This window comes from Catharus ustulatus, chromosome 24 (genome assembly GCF_009819885.2).
Source record: "Catharus ustulatus isolate bCatUst1 chromosome 24, bCatUst1.pri.v2, whole genome shotgun sequence".
NCBI lineage: Eukaryota > Metazoa > Chordata > Aves > Passeriformes > Turdidae > Catharus > Catharus ustulatus.
The window spans coordinates 4,104,118-4,126,666 of record NC_046244.1 but is presented as its reverse complement, the minus strand read 5'-3'; the positions used below and the strand labels follow the sequence as shown (position 1 = coordinate 4,126,666).

The following is a 22,549-nucleotide window of genomic DNA, read 5'->3' as shown; positions in this document are numbered from 1 at the left end:
TCTCGGGGGCTCTCGGGGGGCTCTCGGGGGTTCTCAGGGTCTCTCGGGGCGCTCTCGGGGACACTCGGGGGGCTCTCGGGTGCGCTCGTGGGCTCTCGGGGGCTCTCCGGGGGCTCTCCGGGGGCTCTCCGGGGGCTCTCGGGGGCGCTCGGGGGGCTCTCGGGGGGCTCTCGGGGGCTCTCCGGAGGCTCTCGGGGGTTTTCGGGGGGCTCTCGGAGTCTCTCGGAGTCTCTCGGGTGCACTCGTGGGCTCTCGGGGGCGGTGCGGCCCGGCGGGGGCGGCTCTGCCGAATGGCGGGGCGGGGCCGGTGGCGTCACGGCGCGGCGCAGTGCGGGCCGGGCCGGGCCGGGCCGGGCCGGGCCGGGCTGGGCAGGTGAGGCGGCGGGGCGGGAGCAGCGGCCGGGCCGGGGGCGCGGGGGTCGCTGCGCGCTGGCGGCCGGGCCGGAGGAGCCGTGAGGGGCCGGGAGGGCCGGGAGGGGTGGGCGGCCCCGCCCCGCCGCTCCTGCCCGGCCGGCACAAAGGATGGGCCGGGTCAGCACCAGGGTCAGGGCCGGCCTTCCCCCGCCCAGCCCGTGACTCTGGGGTTTTTAGAGCTCTCGGCAGCCGACGCGAACCAGGTTCTGCCGGCAAAGTAAAGACTTATTTTCGGCGTAGCGCTGAGGGTGGGCGACCGTGCCTGCCGAGCACATTGCCTGGGCACACGCGTTTGTGCGGATGGCAGCGGCAGAGCCAGCATCACCTCCAGATGTGATGTGCAGACATCAAATGCTAGAAATCCCGAATAATTATTGACTTGAGGGCTGGCAGCCACACTACGGGAGAGTGTTCTGCCTCGTTGTTGTGATCACTACATGGATTTACCCGAGGGCAGGTTTGAGATGTCTTTCTGAATAATCAGTAAGTTGAGGAAAATTGGGGACTAAGGAATAGTTCAGTTTTACACTGATTTCCTGCTGGACCAGTGACATGATGGCAATAATAGCCTTTCAAGTAATTGCAGGTCACCATGTGTATTTTTGAGCCATGCATGGAGTTCTTTCCTTATATCACTAAAACATTGTCACTTATGACTTGGAATGCAATTACTTTGCAATATGCAGTAAAGAGCAGGAAGATAAAGGAGGATCTAGTATGAAATGAAACTGATAGATGAAGATCAGGAGATAACACCCTCTGTGTTATGGCAAGGTACAGTAGAAGTGAAGGGGCTGCTAGCTTCTCTTCATTGTCATGGTCTGTGAAAGGGTTGTTAGAGCAACTGCCAGGAATCTGATTGGGTTTTCATTATATGTTATTTCAGGTATCTTCTCATTTTTAACAAATTCTCATTGTGAGGAAATCACTTTGTCCTGGAGGCTGATAAAGGTACTCTGCAAAGTAAGTACTCTGCATGTGAGAGACATGGGTCATAAGAAGTTTTCAGTAATTTGCAGAACCAGTGTCAGATGTCTTCATGAAGTCTCTGTACGCTTCTCTTTGTGCTGGTCCTTGTGTGGGACTTAGTGGCTAATGAGCTTTCCCAGGAAGATGCAGCTTGCTGTTGGTACTGTGTGAGGTGAAGGTTGTCAAGATGTGCAGCTGGGATTTTGAATTGCTTGTTCTCTCTTGTGCACCTTGGTCTGAGGAGCAGCAGTCCTGAGGAAACCCTTCATACAATGTTAGCAATATTTCGATAAATGTCATCTCACTCTCATCCTTCCTTATCCTCCTTGGCCCCCAAATGCACTCAAGTTACTCCAACTGCAATCTTCTGTGAGGTGCTTGGCAGTCAGTTTTGTGTTGTCTGGTGTCTCTGGGTCCCTGCATGGAGCTGGGGATTGGTCTGTGCAGGAATTATTCACCATGCTGAGCAATGCTTGGGTTAGCATGATGGTAAACATGGGTTATGGAGCTCTGCAATAATTGGGAATATGCAATAAATTGTGGCTTTGTGTAGAATAAGGGCTAAAGAAAGGAAGACTAGTGTATGGAATGCACCAGATGAAGAAGCAGAAAACATGAGATTTAGGGGAGTGCTGTACAGCCAAAGATTAAAGGAGCTTGGAGTTTTTTCCCCATGGGAACTGTAATCAAAAAAGTAAGACACTTGTTTTACTCACTAGTGTGCAGTTGTGAGGGTTTTCTGAAGAGGGATGGGGTGATGTGGAGCTGTTCTTGTGCAGCAGCAGCTTTGGTCTGTGGGCAAGGAGGCATAAAGAAAAGGTCAGAATTCACTCATGAGCTGTTTCCATTTCTGGCAAAAAGAATCAAGAAATCACATGTGGTTCGTTTATGCAGCAGATCTGTTGGCATCTCTCTGATGTGCTATTTTGGAAACCATTTGGCTGTTTTACCCACCACACTGTGCACACTTTGGCTGCAGAAGTGATTCTGATGAGATCCAAGGAGCCTATTCAGCACTTGGGTACCATTAAGCACTGAAAGAGGAGTAGCAGTTCTGAGGGTGGCTTGTGGGGTGTGTATCTTCTTCTCATGATTCAGTTCCTAAGGATCAGACCTTGTCCTTGCAGTGGAGGTATCTCTGCTGCTTTGAGGGATGGAAATAGGAGTAAAACAAAACTTGGTCATTGAGAAAAAGGTGTTGCATTAAGCCTTGGCCTCAGCACAGGCAGCAGGAGTGGTATGATCAGTAGTGAAAGGATTTTTTGCCAAAGTGATTTCATGTTGCAGCAGGGGTCTGGAATCTCCTGCCAGGCCACAGCTTTGCATGATTGTAAACACAAAGACTGAGGTTGTGATTTGCTTTTTTTAGCTTGAGTGAGTTTAACTCAAGTGAATTCCACATAAATGTAAATGCTTTGCTGACCCATTGGCAACTTCTGGGAAGTGTAACTTCTGTGACTGTTAATTGTTTTAAATATTTCAATCTTAATCCCCTGTGATGTTAGGCAAGTACTTACCTAGACAGTGGAGTGTCATTTGTGCCCATAAAGCACAAATGCCTTCCATCAAGAGATGGAAAGAAGAGGTTGTAACTAACACAAAGGCCACACTTCATATGTGAAATGTTGAGAAATCACTTGAACTCCAGTAAAAAAAGTTAAGCAAAGTTTATCTTACCTCAACCATTTTGTTCTGAGCTATTTGTCTTCCAGACCCCTACCCATGATGATTCCACCATCTGCACCAAGCCCTGTCAGCGATGCTGCCCTCCTGTCAGGTGTGGCTTCTCAGGAAGTCTGGAGGTCACCAGTCCCAGGCTATTCTGGACTGCCCACACGGCACATAAGTCACCGGGCCAACAACTTCAAGAGACACCCGAAAAGGCGGAAACACATCCGGCCTTCACCACCACCACCACCAAACACTCCCTGTCCTATTGATCTGGTTGACTTTGGGGATCTCCAGCCTCAGAGGTCTTTCTTGGAACTCCTTTTCAATGGGTGCATTCTCTTTGGGCTTGAGTTCAGCTATGCCATGGAAACAGCCTATGTTACCCCTGTGCTGCTCCAGATGGGGCTTCCAGACCAGCTCTATGGAATGGTGTGGTTCATCAGCCCTATATTAGGTAACTTTTCTTGGTGCTATTTCTTCCCTCTTATTTTTTCCACTTATTTTTTAATTTTTGTTTGCAGTACCTCAGCTGTTCATTAATATATTCTCTTGAGGTTAAGAAGTACTAACCATAATTTTAGACAAACAAATAGGAGGATAATTCTTGCTGTGCCCCACCTGAAATAAGACCAATGTGCTCAAAAGACCTGTTCTTTTAATAGCTTCTCAACCTCCAAAAATTTGTGTGAGGGTAAGCTTTGGTTGCTCTATTCTTGTATTTAAAAACAAGCATAAGAAGATTGGTGTATCCATGTATGTCCCCATGAAAAAAAGCATACAGACACAGTTTTCAAAGGTGTGTGAAAAAAAGCAGAGTGGGATTGCCTTCTGTTTAACTTTCTGAAACAAATAAGGTGTTCCAGTGATGAAAGACCATCCACCACTGGTGATACAGGCATTGAATTACTTGCCTTAGCACAGAGGCAAGGCTGGGACTGTATCCATTACTGTGGATACCAACTTGGAAAATTTTGTTCTGCCTGTTCTTGTACTCACAACATGTGTTTCAGAAGAAGAGATAGGCCCCTCCTAAAAGGCTGGCACAGATTAATACAGGCACCTTTCCTACTTGCATATTTGCTTCCTGCTGTTTTCCAAGCTAATAATTGGAAAAGGGGATCTCACATCTAAATATGGGATAAATGAAATAGCTTATAAGGAACAGAGTGCTTAAGAATGTGTAGCTTGTACTCTGACTCTTCACCTGGTGTCAAACTCTGTGTTACTGATGCAGAGTGAAGTGCCCTGCAGTGAGCAATGCCAGGCAGTGTGTGGTGTGTGCCCCTGGGTGACCAGTGCTGACTGGGGATGTCACTGCTCTGTGGTTCTCCTGCCTTTTAAGGCATGCCTGTTTTAGCTCCTCTGTGAGACACACTCGTAGAAAAATCCTGTTCATTGGTGGTTCCTTTTTTCTAGGGTTTTTGCTACAGCCTTTGCTGGGAGCCTGGAGTGACAGATGCACATCAAGATTTGGGAGGAGAAGACCTTTCATTCTGGTTTTAGCAGTAGGTGTGTCTTTTAGAAGTGATGGGCATAACACTTGAAAAAACCTTGTGCATCTTTCTTCTGTGACATCCCTTGTGGCACTAGGCTGAACAAAATGCTCCTGAGGTGTGGGTGTTTTGGGTCTGAAGAAGATGGTGAGTGACACTGAGGTGATGCTTTGGCAGCTGGAGATCCACACATAAAAACTGCTTAGAGTCTGAAAGGATGTTTTGAGGGTCGAGAATGTGGCTGTTTTTGGCCAAAGTAAACTCTAGATGTTTGTTAAGCTCAAGGAGTGGAAAAGGATTGTGTATCCTATAAGCAACACTAATTTCCCAGGCTGCATTGATATGAACAAGAGCAAGAGCACTTGCTGCAAGGCTGTGCAGGTACAATAATGCTTTTGGAGTCTGGAGCTCTGCAGGCTTCCTCACAAATAGTGACTGATTTTGTTCTGGTTTTGTTCCCAGGAGCATTGCTTGGGCTCTCACTTATGCTGAATGGCAAAGATATAGGGAGTGCCTTGTCTGACACTGAGAATAACCACAAATGGGGCATCATCCTGACAATCTGTGGTGTTGTCCTCATGGATTTCAGTGCAGATTCAGCAGACAATCCCAGTCATGCCTACATGATGGATGTGTGCAGCCCAGTGGATCAAGACAGGGGCCTCAACATCCATGCTTTGTTAGCAGGTATGTTTTCTTGGTGCTTCCTGGGAGATGTAAACCCTGAGTAAACAAGCCCTGCTGTGAGAAAGCAGGGTGTAAATACTGGTCTTTTCCTGAATAAGCATAATGACCAAATGCTGAGAGGTATCACTAATTAACTGTAAAAAAAAAATCTACTCATTGCAAAGGGTTTTGTAACTACCTGAACTCAAACAAGATACAGTCTTGGGTTGTTCATCTGGAGGTGCCTCACATATTTTGTAAGACCTATGGAAACAAAATTATCCCTTGAGGGAGGAGGTTTGGCTTCCTGCAGGTGTGTAATGTGTGTCTTGTAGCTGCTCTGTTGGAGGCAAAAGTGCACACTGGGTGCTGTCGATCTTCACTGCTGTTATCTTCAATTGCTGTGCTGCCCTGCTCTAGGAGACTGTTCCACACTCTTAAATGTGTTTGTGAGCAAGAAAGGAGAGTGTTGTAAGACTTTTACCATGTGAATGGAGAGAGAGAGATGCTCTCAAAACTTCCCTGTTCACCGGTAGTAACACAGAGGCAGTTTTGTGGCTGTCAGCACAATGCTGAGTAATGAGCTTGCTACGCTTCTGAAGTGATTGGATCTGTCTTAGTTAGATCTGCATTCCTCATATGAGGAAAATGGATTTTCACTTTCAGGAAAACAGTCTTAGCTGAATGATTGCAGAGCCTTGTCACAAGGCTGGTGGACACTTCTGTTTACGGACTGAAATAGCTAAAGGTAAGGTGTTTTGTTCTTGGCAAAGAAAAATTGTAATTTTTAATTATTTGTGTCATCACTTTCACAGCACTTTCTCCCTCTTTCTGTACTGTGTCAGTACATCCAGACTCTCCTTCTGGCACAGCTGTGTTTATTAGTGCATTTGAAGTGGAAAGGGGTCAAATGCTAAAACAGAAGTGTCAGATTCTACTCATGATTCATTAGACAAGTGATGCTGTGCTGCTACTTGTGGGACTGGATAGGGAAGATAATCTTAGCTCTGTTTTTCCACCAGGTCTTGGAGGTGGCTTTGGTTATGTTGTTGGAGGAATACACTGGGATAAAACCAGTTTTGGAAAAGCTGTAGGAGGGCAACTTCGTGTCATCTATGTCTTCACCTCAGTTGTACTGACTATTGCTACTGTGCTGACTCTAGTTAGCATTCCAGAGAGACCCTTAAAGTCCTCTAACAGGAAGAAAAAGGTGATGAAAAGTCCAAGTCTTCCTCTCCCTCCTTCTCCACCTTTCTTCTTTGAGGACAGTGTAAATGAAAACTCTGCTTCTCATAACTCAGCTCAGTTACATGCAAGTTTTACAAGTCCTGTTTCCCCCATGAGCCCACTCACGCCAAAATACGGGAGTTTTATCAGCAGAGACAATTCTTTGACGGGAATTAATGAGTTTGCATCATCCTTTGGGACTTCAAATATTGACAGTGTGCTTATAGACTGTTTTACAGGAGGGCATAATAGTTACATGACACTTCCAGCTAGTTTGTCCAGGCAGCCTGTCAGTGTCAGCTTTCCTCGGGTGCCTGATGGCTGTTACCATGGAGCAAATGGAATTCTGGAGCAAGGGGAGAGCAGCTTAACATCAGGGGCTGATAGTGATGTGCTGAGAGTGGGCTCACTGGATGCAATAAAGCCACGGTCATCGGGGATCTTGAAAAGACCTCAGACCTTGGCCATTCCAGATGCTGTAACAGGACACTGCTCAGAGAATAACAGAAGAAGAAATGTAACCTTCAGCCAACAGGTAAGACCAGGAAATCAATGATATGACCATGTAAACATGAGTGTTATTAATCTCTTCATATAGTTTTAAATGTGTGGTGCACAAATTATTCATGAAAGACTCTTGTGACAGCTTCCTCATAAAAGTCATGATGGGAACAGCACACCTGCTATGACTATCAGTAAAGTAGTGGGTAGAGTGTGAATTATGTCTGACAGCCTGTCAGCTGCCTTTGTTAAGATGGCAGAAATGGGAATGCCTCACTCTTAACTGGGCCAGTTGTGAGAGTTAGGTCAGTATTTTTAGTCCTGCTTCACTACCAAGGGAGCTACCACATGAGAACAGAAAAGGTCATGTTTTTATTGAGCCTGTGTCTTCCCTTTCCACAGAAAGACCTGCAAAATAGGGCCAGGGATAGGATTCTCCCATGAGCTTCTCCTTATGGCAGTCATTACATCTGGCTCCATCAGGGAGGTGAGCTTTCCCTTACTGAGGGATAAGACTCTGACCTCACCTCCCACTGTTGGTGATAACTTGGAATGTCTGAGACCTCTGCATGCTGACCCATTTTTTTATGATCTGGGATGAGGTAAACGGTCCTCTGTTATTTTTTTTGTTTGGTTTGGGGATTTTTTTATTTAATTTAAATTTTTTTTTGGGTGGGTGGTTTTTTGTTTTGCTTTGTTTTGCTTTGTTTTGCTTTGTTTTTTGTTTGTTTTGCTTTGTTTTTTGTTTGTTTTGCTTTGTTTTTTGTTTGTTTTGTTTGTTGTTGCTGTACTTTGACCCAGTTTGTGAGAACAGACTTTGTTAGGGCCAGGATTTTACATACTGGGCACACTGAGGTTGAACATCGAGGTTAGCAAGCAGTGCTAATGTGTTTCAATTAAACTCATCCTCTTCTTCCTCAGTGTCTCTAAAACTTCAGGATCCACATTCACCTGAAAGTGGGTACAGCTCCTGTAAATGCAGTGGAACTTATGCATTCCTGCTGTGCCTGTGCATCTGAATGTGGTTACCAAGTACCCTAATGAAGGGAAGAGAACTGGTTCAAGCATTCCGAAAGCTACAGTGCAGTGCTGCCATTTGTCTCTTGTTCCAGTCCAATACACTTCTTAACCTCCACATCAACATACTCCAGCAGCAGAGTTTAACTTGCAGATGATCAGATAGGTGTGCAATATTGCATACATCTGCTTAAAGGATGTTTGTGCTTCCCTTACTGACCTGGCAGTTGTTATGGTGCAGGTTGCTAACATCCTGCTGAATGGGGTGAAGTACGAGAGCGAGCTGAATGAATCGGGCGAGCCCTCGGAGCAGCCCCTGTCCGTGAAGCTGCTGTGCTCCACCATCTGCCACATGCCCAAGGCTCTCCGGAACCTCTGCATCAACCACTTCCTAGGTACTCCCAAAGTGCCCTCTTGCCTTCAACAGGAAGGACTCCACCTCGGGTGAACCTTTTTCAATATTTTATCTGTTGCTGCTGTGGCTGCTAACTAGAGACAACTTGATTTCTTCCATAGAGATGCCAATGAGGTCGCTTTTTAGGGAAAAAAAAAAACCACCCCCAGCAAAGCAGTAAAGCTTGTGTTCCTAGAAAAGGAACAACAACAGCCTAAATCAGCACATCTTAAGGGGAATGTTCATGCCAAGCAGAAAGATGAGATTGGCTGTATTTCTGTGCTTACACCCTGAGACTGGCATTTACTTTCCTCCCTCTGACTGCTTATGTACAGGGCTCCCAGAACAGGCCAAGAGCTGTGGAACATGGCATTGCAGGAGTGCCTGTAGCCAGTGTAGTGTTACCTTTACTCTTCACCAGTGTGTGACTGGTGTTTAGGAAGGGCTTGCAGTCATTACACAAAATTGGACAGAAGGGACCAGGTAATTAATACTCATTGGCTGTGAAAGGAATTAAGGGATTGTCTACATCAATGGCCTTGGTGCCAATTTGTGAGCAGAGTTTTTAACTCTGTCAGAGGCACTCTGGAGGCTGCAATCATGACAAAAGAAGCACTCCTTCCCCTCCTATGTGGGAGGATAACAGCAACCTGAAATTACTATGGGATGAGCCACTCTGTTAGACTGAGCACTGTGTCCTGTCAGAACCTGAAGACAGCTCAGATTGCTGTCACCTATTTTTCTGTCTTGTTAAACCAGTATTCTGTGGCCTTTAGTCAGCCTTGAGGTTTCCACTGAGGAATTCAAATGGTAAATCTTGGTCTTTAAAAGCCTGGATGTCTTTAACAAACATTGCAGCATTATGCACGGGGAGCAGCGGTCTCAGATAAATGTGGCTGAGTGTTATGTAACACTCAGGTTGCACAACCTGTCCTAGGGTGTGATTTGGGATACAGCTGATAACATCCATGTAAGCTTACAAGGGGAAACAGGTATTCTGAAATCCTAATAGGTTACTTCTTGCTTCTTGCAGGGTGGCTTTCATTTGAGGGGATGTTACTCTTCTATACTGACTTCATGGGAGAAGTAGTGTTCCAAGGGAACCCAAAAGCACCTCACAACTCAGATGAGTATCAGAAGTACAACACTGGGGTCACCATGGGCTGCTGGGGAATGTGCATCTATGCATTCAGTGCTGCTTTCTATTCAGGTACTTGGTACAGCCCTCTTAACCACTGCTTTGGGAAAAGATACATTTCTTAGAAGTGGTGTTTCTGCAACAAGTAGGCCAGTGTTTATGTTGCACACAGCCTACCACAAGGCACAAGTGCTACAGCAGGGAGCTCTTTCTCACCCTGTTACCTCTGCTACTTAGCTTGGCCTGCACTGACAGCAGGTGAGGTCAGCAAACCAGTGAAAACATCTCTCTTAGGATGTGGTTCCTTTCACAAGTGGCATTTTCAATGTACATTGAATACAGAGATACGTGCAGTCACCATAAGCATAATTCTGGTGCAGCACCACCCAGTGCCTGTGTGTCCCAGGCAAAGCACTCAGTGTCATGTGCCACCCCAGCACTTTGTCATGTATGTCATGCCTCTGCTCCCACCCTCACCAGTTCCCATTGACCCTCTGGGACAGGGGCACTGCCAGGCGTCAGCTCTGCCATTCCCTCTGCAGATAGGGCAGCAATTGCATCATGGCAGCCAGATTTGGAGGGAGTGCTTGGCACTCATGTGCAAGGCACCAATTCCTCAGAGGTGTAGTGGTTGTCACTGAGACATGGCTGTCTAAGCAAGGGTGGGCCCCACAGCCCCACTGCTCAGTGGCAGTGGGAGGGCTGCAGTTCACCCCAAAGCTGTCCCATTTCCTTGCAGCCATGCTGGAGAAGCTGGAGGAGCGGTTTAGCACACGGACACTGTACTTTGTGGCATATTTGGCCTTTGGGCTGGGCACAGGCCTGGCCACGCTCTCCAGGAATGTCTACGTACTGCTGTCCCTGTGTGCCACCTACGGCATTCTGTTCGCCACGCTCTGCACGCTGCCCTACTCCCTGCTCTGCGACTACTACCAGAGCCGAGAGGTGAGCCCCGGGCTGGGGAGGGGACAGCAGCCCTGGGGACACTCCCTCACTCTGTGGCTGTGTCCCCACAGTTCGTAGGCTCGCAGGCGGAGGGCACGCGGCGCGGGATGGGCGTTGACATCTCCCTGCTGAGCTGCCAGTACTTCCTGGCGCAGATCCTCGTGGCCGTGGCCATGGGCCCGCTGACGGCGGCTGTTGGCAGTGCCAGCAGTGCCATGTACTTCTCCAGCCTGGTGTCCTTCCTGGGCTGCCTCTTCTCCTCCCTCTGTGTCACCTACGAGCTGCTGCCCACCGAGGAGCTGCCACCCGCCGAGGAGCAGCGCCCGCTCCTGCCCCGTGCGCGGAACGAATAAATGGGAGAAGCTGCCACAGCCTCTGCTGCCCCACTGTGTCACCCTTGGCCTCCCTGCTGTGACAGGACGGGCTGTGCGGCCCTGGGACGGCAGCAGTGGGCTTGGCAAACGGAAAGAAAGGCCTGTGCTGGCTTTGCTGAGCTTTCCCCTGCCTGTGGGAAGGTGAGGGGTGAGTCAGCAGCGCCTGGCACTGCTCGTCCTTCCCCTGAGGTGACAGAGGCCTGTCTGTGCCCCTGGGGCCACAGCAGCAGGAAGTGTGGGGCCATTCCCTGCAGCTGCCTCGTGGTGCTGCCATCCCGGGAGATGACTGGCATTGTCCAGCGTGAGGCAGGAGACCTGAAAGTCTGGTGCCTGGGCAGGACAACCTCGCTCTCTCAGTGGCAGTGAGCTCACTGCTGCAGGGGACTGCCACCGTGGGAATGGTGACAGTTTGGGGGCAGGAGGAGCCACCTCCTGGCCAGGCAGAGCAGACTGGGTAGGCAAACCCCGTGGTGATTTCTGTGAGGCCTTTGGGAGGTGCAGGTCCAACCTACAGCCTCTGCCAGTGAAGGCCTGGCTCTGGAGGGTGCTTTTCAAAGCTTTGGGAAGGCTGAGAGCAGCTGGTCTTGCTTGGGTGGTGCAAGTCCTCTGTCAAGTGCCATGGGTTTGTGGGTGCACAGAGCTCCCAGCAGCAGAACTGCTACAAGACACCACTGTGGGCTGAAAGCGCTGTGGGCCTGGGTCCCACACCCCACTGGGAGGTCCTGGCTGTGTCCTTGGTGATGTTTGCCAATTCGTGTGTGTTTCCTTCCTCATTATAGTTTAATTAGGACTACAGGGGTTTGTGGTGACTTAGCAGGAGGATTTGGCCATAATCCAGTTTAGCAGTTGTCCATAACGCAGTTGTGGGGAGAAAGGTCTTTTCCCATCAACCTCCCTTGGGCAGAAGGTTACTCTCAAGAACTTTACTCATAAGAAAAATCATTTGTATGGAAGCCTGCATCACATCATTCTTGTTTATACAATTTTACCTTGGGACATTCTGAAGTCTGGGGATTAGTGACTAAGTGCTTGTCAATTAGAGCTGCATCTTCCACATCTCAGTGAAACCAGTAAAAGGGCTTTGGGTTTCATTGTCTGAGAGATTTCTTATTGTTCTGATTTTAGAAGGTGGTGTGTGAGAATTTTTACAAGTTCTAATTAGGGCCAGGAGTTAAAGTCACATTAATAAAACTATTTCTAACCCCCCTGTCTTTGTATTTGGGTAGGCAGCCAAGTTTTACCAAGGCTGGTGGGCATTTTAGTGCTCACATGTGCTGTGCATGGCATCCCTGTAGAGATGATGTTTGGTCCCTAGACCCAGAAGAAGGGTTTTCTCTGGAGAGTCACTCATTTTAAATGAGTTGTACTTCACTGTTCACCTGAGTTTATGCTATGATGCCAAGGTGAAATAATATGTGTAATCTTTAGTTGTTGTGGTTTACTGTAATCCAGTGCTGAAAACATAATACATAAGAACCCCTCATTTTTATCATCTGCTCCCATTTATTATATTTTAGAAGCAAGTTTTGTATTACTCACTATCAACTTAAACAGAGGAATACTGCTGGAATTACGAAGTCAAGCTCTCAGAGATAAAGGACTGTCAGCTGTCAGACTGATGAGTACATTCATCTTTCATTTCTTTGGGCTTACATGGTGTTGTATCTGCAGGAATGTCTGTGCCATTTCCTTGATTATGGGACAGCTGTCTCCAAGAATGTTCAGGACAAAGCTGGGACAAAATAGCATGACAAACTACATTTGGCACTTCTAATTTCTGACAATCTAAAGACTTGACTTTGGAGAATTATTCTTTTCTTGTTAGTCTGCTTTGTAATCTTAATTTCTCTTCCTTCTCAAACTTTTAAACTCAAAAATTATTTTATTTTTTGTTTGGTCCCACTAGCTAATGTGGTATTAGTTCTTAATTTTTTTTTTCTCCTCTTAAGTTTTGTAGCCAGCATTATTGCACTAAATGGATTGTGAGCACTTTACTTTTCCAGGTAGCTGGAGTTACAGATCATTTTGTGAAACTCTTCAAAAAATTAATAAAATCAATGTATTTGATGATAATGTTTGTCTCAATTTCCATCTGTAAATATAAATTACCTTTATGCAGTTATAAAACTATTGCTATGCCTGTATGCCTTGCCTAATAGACTCTATATTACATTTTTTCTATTTTATAGGATATGGACTTTATTTTGAAAATGTATTTATGTAGTGGTACATACACAGTACTTTTAAGTCAACATCAATGTGTGTTGATTTGGGGCTTTGAGCAATACTAGTGGTGTCTGGAAAAAAACCAGAGCCTGTCACCATCATGCAGAGTTGGAAATTGCACCAAATCCTTAGAAATAACTTTTGAAAGAGTCATTGCTTACTTGCTTATTCTCTTCCTTTGTCAAACTGTATATGGTCACTGGTGAACTGTGAACTGCAACGTGATGTTTCCCTTCTGGAATCCAAAGGCTTCAAATATTCTGTCTAAATTTGCAAGTTACTGGTTAAAAAAAAGATGCATGAGTTTAGGCAGGAAAATGATTTTACACTGTGCTGTTTTTAAAGTGATGAAGGTTAATTTTGATTTAAGTCCATATCATTAAAGGTTACTTCATGGCAATTATTTGTGGATGTTTGTAAATGTATTTATTACACATGTACAGAAGCAGGGAAAATGGGGAGAGGGATGGAGAAAAGGCCTAATCAATTTTCACATGTTTGTAATGAAGCTACCTGTACCATTCCAGCATGTCTGCAGCTCACTCAGCCTCTGCTGTGTCACTCACAGACAACCTCATGATTTCAGAACTTCTGCTGTTCTTTGGTTGGAAAAATAAGTCTTTTCAACAATCAAACAGAATAAAATTTATATATATAAATACAGTATGTATCTATGTATATATAAATTACATTGGGAAGTATTTAAAAAGAGTTCTCTAGTCAATTTATTTTCTACAAATGAGTAAGCATCTTGCACTCTATAGGAGACACACTTTATTAAAAAAAGAATTTGTGTAAAAGGCAGCTTTCTTAATGTATGCTCTCCCTCAGACTGGAAGAGAGCCTCAGGAGAGAGCAGAAACTTTTAGATACCATTATCATAACAACACCCAATGGATTGCATAAATCCAATACACACACTGAGAATTCTTTGAGTACCAGGGGCTGAAATGCCAAGGCAGATCCCCAGCCTCTCTTTATCTAAGGAGACATTTCCAAACCTGTGGTTGTTATTTCATAATTACTCATTTAGCCCAGCTTTTTTTGCAGAGGAGGTGTTTGTGGCTGTTCACTGGGAAATGGCTGTTCCTGTGCCCCAAGCTGCTGCTCTAGTGGGGTCAGTTGACAAATTTCAGGTTCCAACACGCGGGACAGCAGCAAAAGCTGCAGGGCAGCAGCACTGGGACTGGCTGGAGGTGTTTTACTAGAATCCTTAACTGGTGTTGCAACCCTTGCTGTGTTTGAAGGTTTGGGGAGACAGTGCTCTATGCTGTACAAGAAGTTTTTAATGTTAAAAGCCTTGTCAACACTCTTTCTCACATAACTCGTACAGAAATGGTAAATGCATGGAATAATGAGAATTTTGGGTGACTGCAGCTTGCTGCCCAATCCCCCCAGCCACAGTTGGCCAGCTTCTCTGTAGATCTGTAAGGCAACAGCACAGGCCAAGACCAAAGAGGGTTAACAGTAAACTAAGGGGAGGTTGCTTCATCCTGTGTGGAATATGGAAGTCTGGGGAGCAGGAAGAAAGCAGCAATGAGGAATGTTAATGAGATGAATTCAAATGCAAGATATGCCCAGAGTAGCAGTCTGCAGGCTGGGGAGAGCCTGCAGTGGGGGTGACACATTATCAGCCATGGATGTAAGCTTGTTTGTTTGTTTGTTTGTTCTTGCTTTTTCTAGGATCCAGGGATAGCTTTCTCTCAAAAAAGGATAACAAATCTTGTTGCAATAGCCAGAGGAGCAGCCAGCAGAGGAAATCACAGCATCAGAGCAGAAATGAAGATTTTGGGCTGTGTGAGTACAGTGCCAACCAAGCTTAGAGAGCTACTTGAACATGAGGAATGTACCAGCATTACTGTCAGTGCTGTAAGAATTACTGTGCTGGAGGTTTGAGCTTCACCCACGGCTTTCTTCAAGCCTGGCTTTTGCTTTGTGCCAGCCTGATCTGCTTCTGCTTTAAGTTTGTTCCGTTCAGTTATTTTTTATTTACTACAGTTATTATTTTTAAGCCCACACAACTCTTTGGGGAAGAGGGGATGGAATACAACTGAGTCAGAACAATGCTTCTTCCTGCCAAGAAAGGAAAATGTTTGCTCCTTTTGCCCAAGCCCTTGCTGTGAAGTATTTAGTGAAGTGTTTACAGCAACACACCCTTGAACTTTCATCCCAATGCACTCCATTATTATCTACAGCCCCCTTAAGCAACAGGGGCTCTTCATGGCTCCAGAGAAAACTATCAAGTAATCTTCTGAAAGGCAGGTTCAGTCCAAAGTGTAAACAGCATTCAGTGCTCACAACTACCTGCTGCTGATTTTCTCTACCAAATTCCAGGCCTCAGACACACCCTCTTCCCCAGCCCTGCACCTCTCACCATTTGCACAGCACTAGAAATGTTCACTCTAATTTGTTCTGAGCCTTCATCTCTGTCAGCATCACAGCAGCTGAGAATTGTGCTTTGTTTGCTCAGCATGCCTGGTTTTCTGTTTTTGATTTGGTCCATAAGGAGACAGACACAGTACTTCCAAGGACAATGAGGAGGGAGTTAGGTGAGGCACTGCCAGACTCTCCTTAGAACTCTTCATTTACCTGCTGTTACCACTGTGTCATATAAAAGTTGTGTGTGATGCCAATAGTCCCTCACCCTCCTGCACTGCAGAGCAGCTCCAGAGCTCTTAGTATGGGAAAGAGCATGAAAACAACTTTTACTGCCTTGTAGATGACTGTGGGATGCTTTATTTAACAACAAGGTAAGGCTGAGGTTTTGTGTGGGGTTTGTTTTGGTTTTGTTTGTTTGCATTTTTAAACTGGGCCAAAAGCCAGGGCTCCATAGAATTGTCTTAAAAGAAACATTACAGACAGACATCTGTGTTCAAAGGGGAAAGCACCAGAAAGGAAAAGCTGTGTGGTACCTTTGGATTATGGTAAGAAAAACACTGCTGATGCAAACCTTCCCTGGAGTGAGCTAGAGAGGAATTTCCTAGAAACCAGAGCACCAGAGTGCACTTGCCATTTTATAGAAAATATGATGCTGAACACATCAAATGCATAGAAGAGGGAGGTGTAATAGAAAAGCAATACCATTTTCCATAGCCTCAATCACTTCCAAGAACAGCTTTTTAATCACCTCATCTTTCATCCATGAGCAGAAATAAAAGCACTCTTTCTCACTATTGTGAGAGCAAGCCAGGCCCTTTTCTTAAAGTGTTTTGTCAACTTGTCTTCTGTTGGGCTGGTTATACTACCAGCTTTACTGAGATGCAACACTGGAAACTTGTCTTCACCTGATATTTGTAGAATCATCTGAGTTGCACCCTAGGAAACCCAAAAAGCTCAGGGGTGCATCTAAAGTAGGAGAGACTTAGAACAGCCTCAAATATGTGACTAAATAGGAATCATAGCTTACTTCCCTGGTCCCTCTTTACATGACACCAAAAGCTTTCTGTTTTGCTTTTAGATGAACAACCAGGCTCAGTACCTCTCTGGGGAAAGTAAACAGAAACCAGCTGCACTTCCATTTGCATTTGTCTGTGCCAGGCCTCTCCTGAACCACTGGACTGCTCTGTTACAGTAACACAGCCAGGACTCAAAACACTTGACAAGTGGAGCAGGCAGCTGGCAGAGGACATGTCACCCCTGCAGGCAGAGCACCTGGAGCCAATGGCATGCCCAGGAAATATTGTACAAGCTTTGTGGAATGGTCTTGTACCTGCATCAGAGCAACAAAACCTCTTTTATGCACCAAATTTGGCAACAGTGAACTTTGATTGAGAAGAGTCTGGAGAAAGCAGCAGATGGACGGTGTAGAGGTAACATTTTAATGGAGCCAGATGCACTGACAGAGCACGAGAGTCCTCGGCCCGGCCAGGCCCGTGCAGTCCCGGGGCCGCCGCTGTCCCGGGCCGCTCAAGGCCCTCCCGGCCGCCGTGTCAGGGCGCGGTGTCGGTGCCGGGCGCGGTGTTGGTGCCGGGCTCGGCCGTGCTGTCCGCAGGGGCAGCCTCGGGCTGCTGTTGCTCGCGTTGTCGTTGCCGGCGCAGCCTCTCGGCGGCGGTCACCGTCATGGGGTGGAGCGGCAGGAACCCCGCCAGCCCTGCCCGGTGAGACGCGGTGAGAGCAGGGCCGAACCGGGCCCTCCCCGCCCCCAACCCCGGCGCCCGCCCCAGGCCTACCCAGGAGCTTCTCGGCGGGCCGGGACAGCTGCGCCCCGCAGCCCAGCCAGTACCGCAGCCGCTCCAGGTTGAGCCCCGCCACCTTCTCGCCGTGCGCGTTGGGCAGCGGGTCAAGGCAGCCGAGCTGCTCCAGGTACTTCCCGTCGCGGGGGCGCCTGCTGTTGGCCACCACGATGCGGAAGAACGGGCGGTTGGTGCAGCCCCCCAGCGCGAAGCGGATGACGACGTTGCCGCCGCGGCCCCTCAGGAGGCAGCTCCCTGCGGAGAAAGCGCGGGGCGGTCACGGCCAAGCCGAGCCGAGCCAAGCCGGGCTGGGCCAAGCCGAGCCCGCCGCACTCACCGAGCTGCACCATGGCGGCGGCACGGCCCGCGCGCGGCGCACACTGATGACGTCAGAGGCAGGAAGCGCATGGCGGGGCCTGCGCGGTGGCTGCCGGGAGTTGTAGTCTGAGAACGTGATGACGTCATTTGGGGCATCCCGATGTCACGGGAATCACGGAGCTGGGGCTCCCCAAAAAGGGAGGTTACAGCCCCAAAGTGCCTGAAAATCCATGGGGAGGGTGTGCATAAAATACTGAAACGGCAAAGTCCGTCATTTTTATATTTAGCGATAAATAATGTTGCTTTATATAAAAATAGATTTAAAAATAATCCCCCGTATCGGCTATATAATATACAGGATTTTAGAATATAAGAAATCCCGAGTATAGAATTACAGGGCTTTCAAAGGCAAATATAACTCAAGATGTGGCTGGAAGATGTCAGAAGGGTTGACCTACACGAGAAAACAGAAATCTCCCCTGTTCGGGTGTTTCTGTCCTAAAACACGAGATTTGGGGATTTTGAGTCGCTGCCGCCGCCTGGTGACCAGCACGGGTATTGCAGCTCGCGCTGGTGCCGCCTGGTGGTGAAAGGTGGAACTACAGCTGGGAAAGGGTTGGGGTTGGGGATTTGGGATTCGGGGATCAGCTCTGGGGTCAGGGTCTGGCTTTGGGACCAAGGGAGGGCTTTCCATTGGGGCTTTGGTTAGCATTAGGGCTTAGGGTTAAGGGCTCCTTTAAGGTTAGATTTCGGGGATTTTATTTAGGGATTAGGGTTTGGGGTTAGTGTTAGGGTTTTGGATTTGGGTTATGATTGTGCTTGTAGTGCTGTATGTAGTTCTGTAGGTATGTTCCATCGTTCTGCTTATGTTCTGTAGTTTTGTATGACCCCGTGTTGGTCAGGAATTGTGCAGCTCTGTGTATTCGTTCCTTTTGTTTTTTTATTCTGTAGTTTTATTGCATTTGAACGCCCTGTAGTTGTATAGACACTGTGTTTTGCCCTTACACACTTGCTTCTGTATTGTATTTATGTGTATTAAAATTATTGTGGTTTTGAGAGGTTGGAATTGTATAGGGCCATGTTATTTGTTCTGTCATCTGTATTGCATTCTAAAGCCCTGAACTTGCACAGACTTTTGTCCAAGGATGTTTTACATTTTGTGTAGCTGTCTTTGGTTTTGTATCAATCTGTATTGAAACCGATGTAAACTTGTATTCTCTCGAATGACTCAGCTGTACAGGTTTTTTTATTTGAGGAAGTATAACTGAAAAGAAAGTGATTCACCAAAGTTGTAATAAAGATTTGTTTGTTCCCTCTTCAGCTCCTGTCTTTCTTTGGTGTTATTTGCTCCTTTTTGTTTGTTTTGTTTTGTCTTTGTGAGGGGCTCCCCTCTGCCTCTCACCCCCTTTCCCCCTCTTTGTGCCTCTGTCTCTCTCTCTTGCCCATCTTTGTCCCCTTCTCTCTCCTCTTCACCTCTCCCCCTCTTTTCCTTTCTTTCCTCTTTGCTTTGCCTCTTTTACCCTTTCTCGTCTTTTGTTTTTTCTTGTCTCACTTCCTTTTCTCTCTTCTCTTTGTCTCTTTTCTCTCTTCATCTCATCCATTCCATCCCACACCTCTTTCAGGTGCACACACAGAAAATCAGAGTTTCCCCCAGCTGCAGCTGCCAGGTTCCCTGGGCAGTTCTGACCATCCCCGCAGTGCGAGGCTGAGAATCCCCGAACCCCTGCGCTGGACGGGACCTCGAGGATGTTCCACTGCCGGCTCTGTGCAAATCCTGCCCTGGAGAGTTCACTGCTCACTGCTCCAGCCCGATCCAGCCTTACCCGGCAGCATCTTATCTCCAAAATGACAAAAGTAAAATTGGAACTTTTCAATTCTCTACGTTTGACCTAAACCCCAACTTTCCTCTTAAAAAGTGGATTGGGAGGAAATACAGAACGCAAATAGAGGGAAAGGACGTTTTCCAGATCTACCTTTGCTAACGCAGCCCTGTCCCGTGCTTTTCTCTGCCGGTCTGCCCGAGTTTCTTCAGCAGAGGGAGCTCCAGCTTTTCCTTTGCCCCCGCTTCGCCTTTCCCGAGCATTGCCCAGAGGAGCTGGGAGCGAGTTCCTGCTTCTGGAGCCTTCCCTGGACGGCAACACCCACCCGCCCCTCATGGGCACCTTGCCCTGGACATCCCCCAAACACCTTTCCCTGGACATCCCCCAAACCCTGGGCACCTTTCCTTGGGCAGCAGAACCCACCCGCCTTTCCCTGTGCAACTCCATCCCTACCTGAGCATCCTCACCTCTCCCTGAGCACCTCACCCACCTTTCCCTGAGCAATCCCATCCCTACCTGGGCATCCCCACTCGTACCTGGGCATCCTCACCTTTCCCTGAGCAACCCCATGGCTACCTGAGCATCCCCACCCGTACCTGGGCATCTCCACCTCTCCCTGAGTATCCCCAACTGTACCTGAGCATCTCCACCTGTACCTGAGCATCCTTACCCACCTCTGAGCATCCCCACCTGTACCTGGGCACCTCACCCACCTGTACCTGAGCAATCCCACCCGTACCTGGGCATCCTCACTCATACCTGAGCATCCCCACCTTTCTCTGAGCAACCCCATCCCTACCTGGGCATCCCCACTTGTACCTGAGCATTTTCACCCACCTCTGAGCATCCCCACCCGTACCTGGGCATCTCCATCTCTCCCTGAGCATCCCCATCCCTACCTGAGCATCCCCATCTGTACCTGGGCAGCCCCACCCGTACCTGGACATCCTCACCTCTCCCTGGGCATCCCCCCCGTACCTGCACAGCCCCATCCAGCAGCAGCTCGAAGGACACTCCTGTGGTGCCGAAGCTCAGCACATCCCCCGGGTTCACCTGCAGGATGGTGTCAGCCCCTCTGTGGCTCCAGACGCTCCTGGTGTGGAATCCAGCTGGAAACACCCCTGAGCTTTGGAAAGGCTTTGCCCAGACCCCTCACCTGCGAGGCTGGCACCAAGAAACCAACTCCTCCTTCAGCATCCTCCCACCCAACACAACCCGAGCCACAAACGGCTCACCCAACACTGGAATTGTACAAAATGACCCCAAAAGAGGCTCTGTCCCAGCTGGCAGGGTGGCTGCAATAGCCTTGGAAACCTTGGCCATGTTGCAACCCACTGCTTCCTGCCTGGATGAGTTTGTCCTGTTTGTTTAGTTTAGTTCAGGGTTTTTCCCCCTCCTTTTTCCAAGCAACTCTCCTGGCAGCACAACACAGCTCCAGGCTGGCGTGGTCCCATCAGCTGGGGACACAGATGGGAATGTTCATCCCAAACCCCACAGGGGCCCTGCCACCAGCCTGGGCTGCCAAAGAACCCTTTTTGCCCTCATTTAACTTATTTTTTATTTAATATCATGCACACACACACAGACAGGTCTTGCAACCTCAGGCAAGGGGATAAATGCTGCTGTCTGGTGGATGCTGTCACCCATCAGTGCTTCTCCATCAATATTCTTTGATCCTAGGCTGCCACACATCCTTTTACAGCAAAAAAAAGGGGGAAAAAGCCACACTTGCCACCACCAACCCCCAGTTTGGCCTCACAAGTACTGCAAGATTTTGTCAGGCTTCATTTTGAGGCAGGATTTGGCAAAGTAGAGCTTCTCTGCAAACCTCTGCCAGTTTGAAGCCATTCACTTTAGACCTGTCACTCCCTGCCCTTGTCCAAAACAAGAGAAATTAGGAGATGCAATAGGAAATAATAATTAACAAGAGAAACTGTTGGGTGCTTTTGGGCCAGTATCTCTTTGTTTTGGTCACTTGAACTCCTCTCTTACCTTTTATCAACTACAGCACCAGGCCAACCTCTGCTGAGCCATAACAGGACATGGCTCAGGCAGTGCTGGGTCAGTGGCTGGACTCCATCATCTTGGAGATGTGTTCCACAATCCCAGGATGGCATCAATACCAGAATCACACTGGCAAAGCCACCTCCTCACCCCAGCTCAGCCTGCCCAGGGAGCCCATGGCTGGATGTGCTGATGGATCTGTGGTTGATGGATTTGCTGGGAGCCTGCAGAGGGCTGGGATGGCCCTGGAGCAGCATCTGCTGATGGATCACAAACCCTGGGAAGGGCCAACCACACGTGAGTACACAACACACACACACAAACAGGGTACACAGACACACACAGAGTGTACAACACAGACACACACAGAGTGTACACACAGAATGCACAGAAACATACACACAGTGTACACAGAGTGTACACAACACACACAATGTACACAAACACACACAACTTGTTTACAACACTCACACAATGTGCACAACACTCACATAATGTGCACAACACACACAACATAGAAAACACAAACAGAGCATACACAGCACACACACACAATGTACACACAGAATGTACACACAGAATGTACACACAGAATGTACACACACACACACAAAGAGTGTACACAGAGTGTACACAACACACACAATGTACACAAACCCACACAACATAAAAAACACAAACAGAGCATACACAGCACACACACAATGTACAAAACACACACACAACTTGTTTACAACACTCACACAATGTGCAAAACACACACAATGTACACAAACACACACACAACTTGTTTACAACACTCACACAATGTGCAAAACACACACAATGTACACAAACAATGTACACAAACACACACACACAGAGTGTACACAACACAAACAGTGTACACAAACACACACACAGAGTGTACACAACACACACAGTGTACACAAACACACACACACACATTTACCACACACACACACAGCACACACAATGGACGCACAGAATGCACACAAACATACACACAGAGTGTACAGAGTGTACACAACACACACAATGTACACACAGAATGTACACAGACACACACACAACATAAAAAACACAAACAGAGCATACACAGCACACACAAATGTACAAAACACACACACAATGTACACAACACATACATAATGTACACAATGTACACAAACACACACACAACTTGTTTACAACACTCAC

General features: G+C 47.6%; 2 protein-coding genes across 7 annotated transcripts; one reads left to right on the top strand and one right to left on the bottom strand.

The window, feature by feature from the left end:
• The first annotated feature begins 325 nt into the window (after positions 1–325).
• SLC45A1 (solute carrier family 45 member 1) lies at positions 326–16,819 on the top strand. Of its 6 annotated transcripts, XM_033079356.2 has the most exons (12): positions 326–373; positions 1,301–1,377; positions 2,278–2,455; positions 3,096–3,508; positions 4,471–4,563; positions 5,010–5,234; positions 6,236–6,975; positions 8,200–8,353; positions 9,386–9,562; positions 10,230–10,435; positions 14,719–14,832; positions 16,493–16,819. In XM_033079356.2, the coding sequence occupies exons 4-12, from the start codon at positions 3,106–3,108 to the stop codon at positions 16,607–16,609; spliced, it is 2,229 nt and encodes a 742-aa protein (XP_032935247.1). In that variant the 5' UTR covers positions 326–373; positions 1,301–1,377; positions 2,278–2,455; positions 3,096–3,105; the 3' UTR covers positions 16,610–16,819. The 6 variants fall into 6 exon arrangements, with proteins under 6 accessions (XP_032935247.1, XP_032935243.1, XP_032935242.1 ...); XM_033079352.1 differs by lacking the exons at positions 14,719–14,832; positions 16,493–16,819 and adding an exon at positions 10,507–13,438 and having other exon boundaries at positions 2,281–2,455; XM_033079351.1 differs by lacking the exons at positions 14,719–14,832; positions 16,493–16,819 and adding an exon at positions 10,507–13,438.
• A 13-nt stretch (positions 16,820–16,832) lies between these two features.
• Positions 16,833–17,780, bottom strand: LOC117006786 (28S ribosomal protein S16, mitochondrial-like). Its single transcript, XM_033079386.2, has 3 exons — positions 17,545–17,780; positions 17,205–17,462; positions 16,833–17,125 (listed from the first exon to the last, which is right to left on the bottom strand). Exons 1-3 carry the CDS (start codon positions 17,555–17,557, stop codon positions 16,965–16,967), a joined length of 432 nt encoding a protein of 143 aa, XP_032935277.1. The 5' UTR covers positions 17,558–17,780; the 3' UTR covers positions 16,833–16,964.
• Positions 17,781–22,549: the final 4,769 nt, after the last annotated feature.

Bases quoted from the DNA above. Each gene is read 5' to 3' on its own strand.
- LOC117006786 (XM_033079386.2), bottom strand. The intron at 17,126-17,204 runs GTAGGCCTGGGG...CTCACCGGGCAG, and splicing joins GCCCGCCGAGAAGCTCCTGG to GGCTGGCGGGGTTCCTGCCG.
- SLC45A1 (XM_033079353.1), top strand. From the start codon at position 3,106: ATGATGATTCCACCATCTGCACCAAGCCCTGTCAGCGATGCTGCCCTC. The intron at 6,976-8,199 runs GTAAGACCAGGA...GTTATGGTGCAG, and splicing joins ATGTAACCTTCAGCCAACAG to GTTGCTAACATCCTGCTGAA. The intron at 9,563-10,229 runs GTACTTGGTACA...ATTTCCTTGCAG, and splicing joins CAGTGCTGCTTTCTATTCAG to CCATGCTGGAGAAGCTGGAG.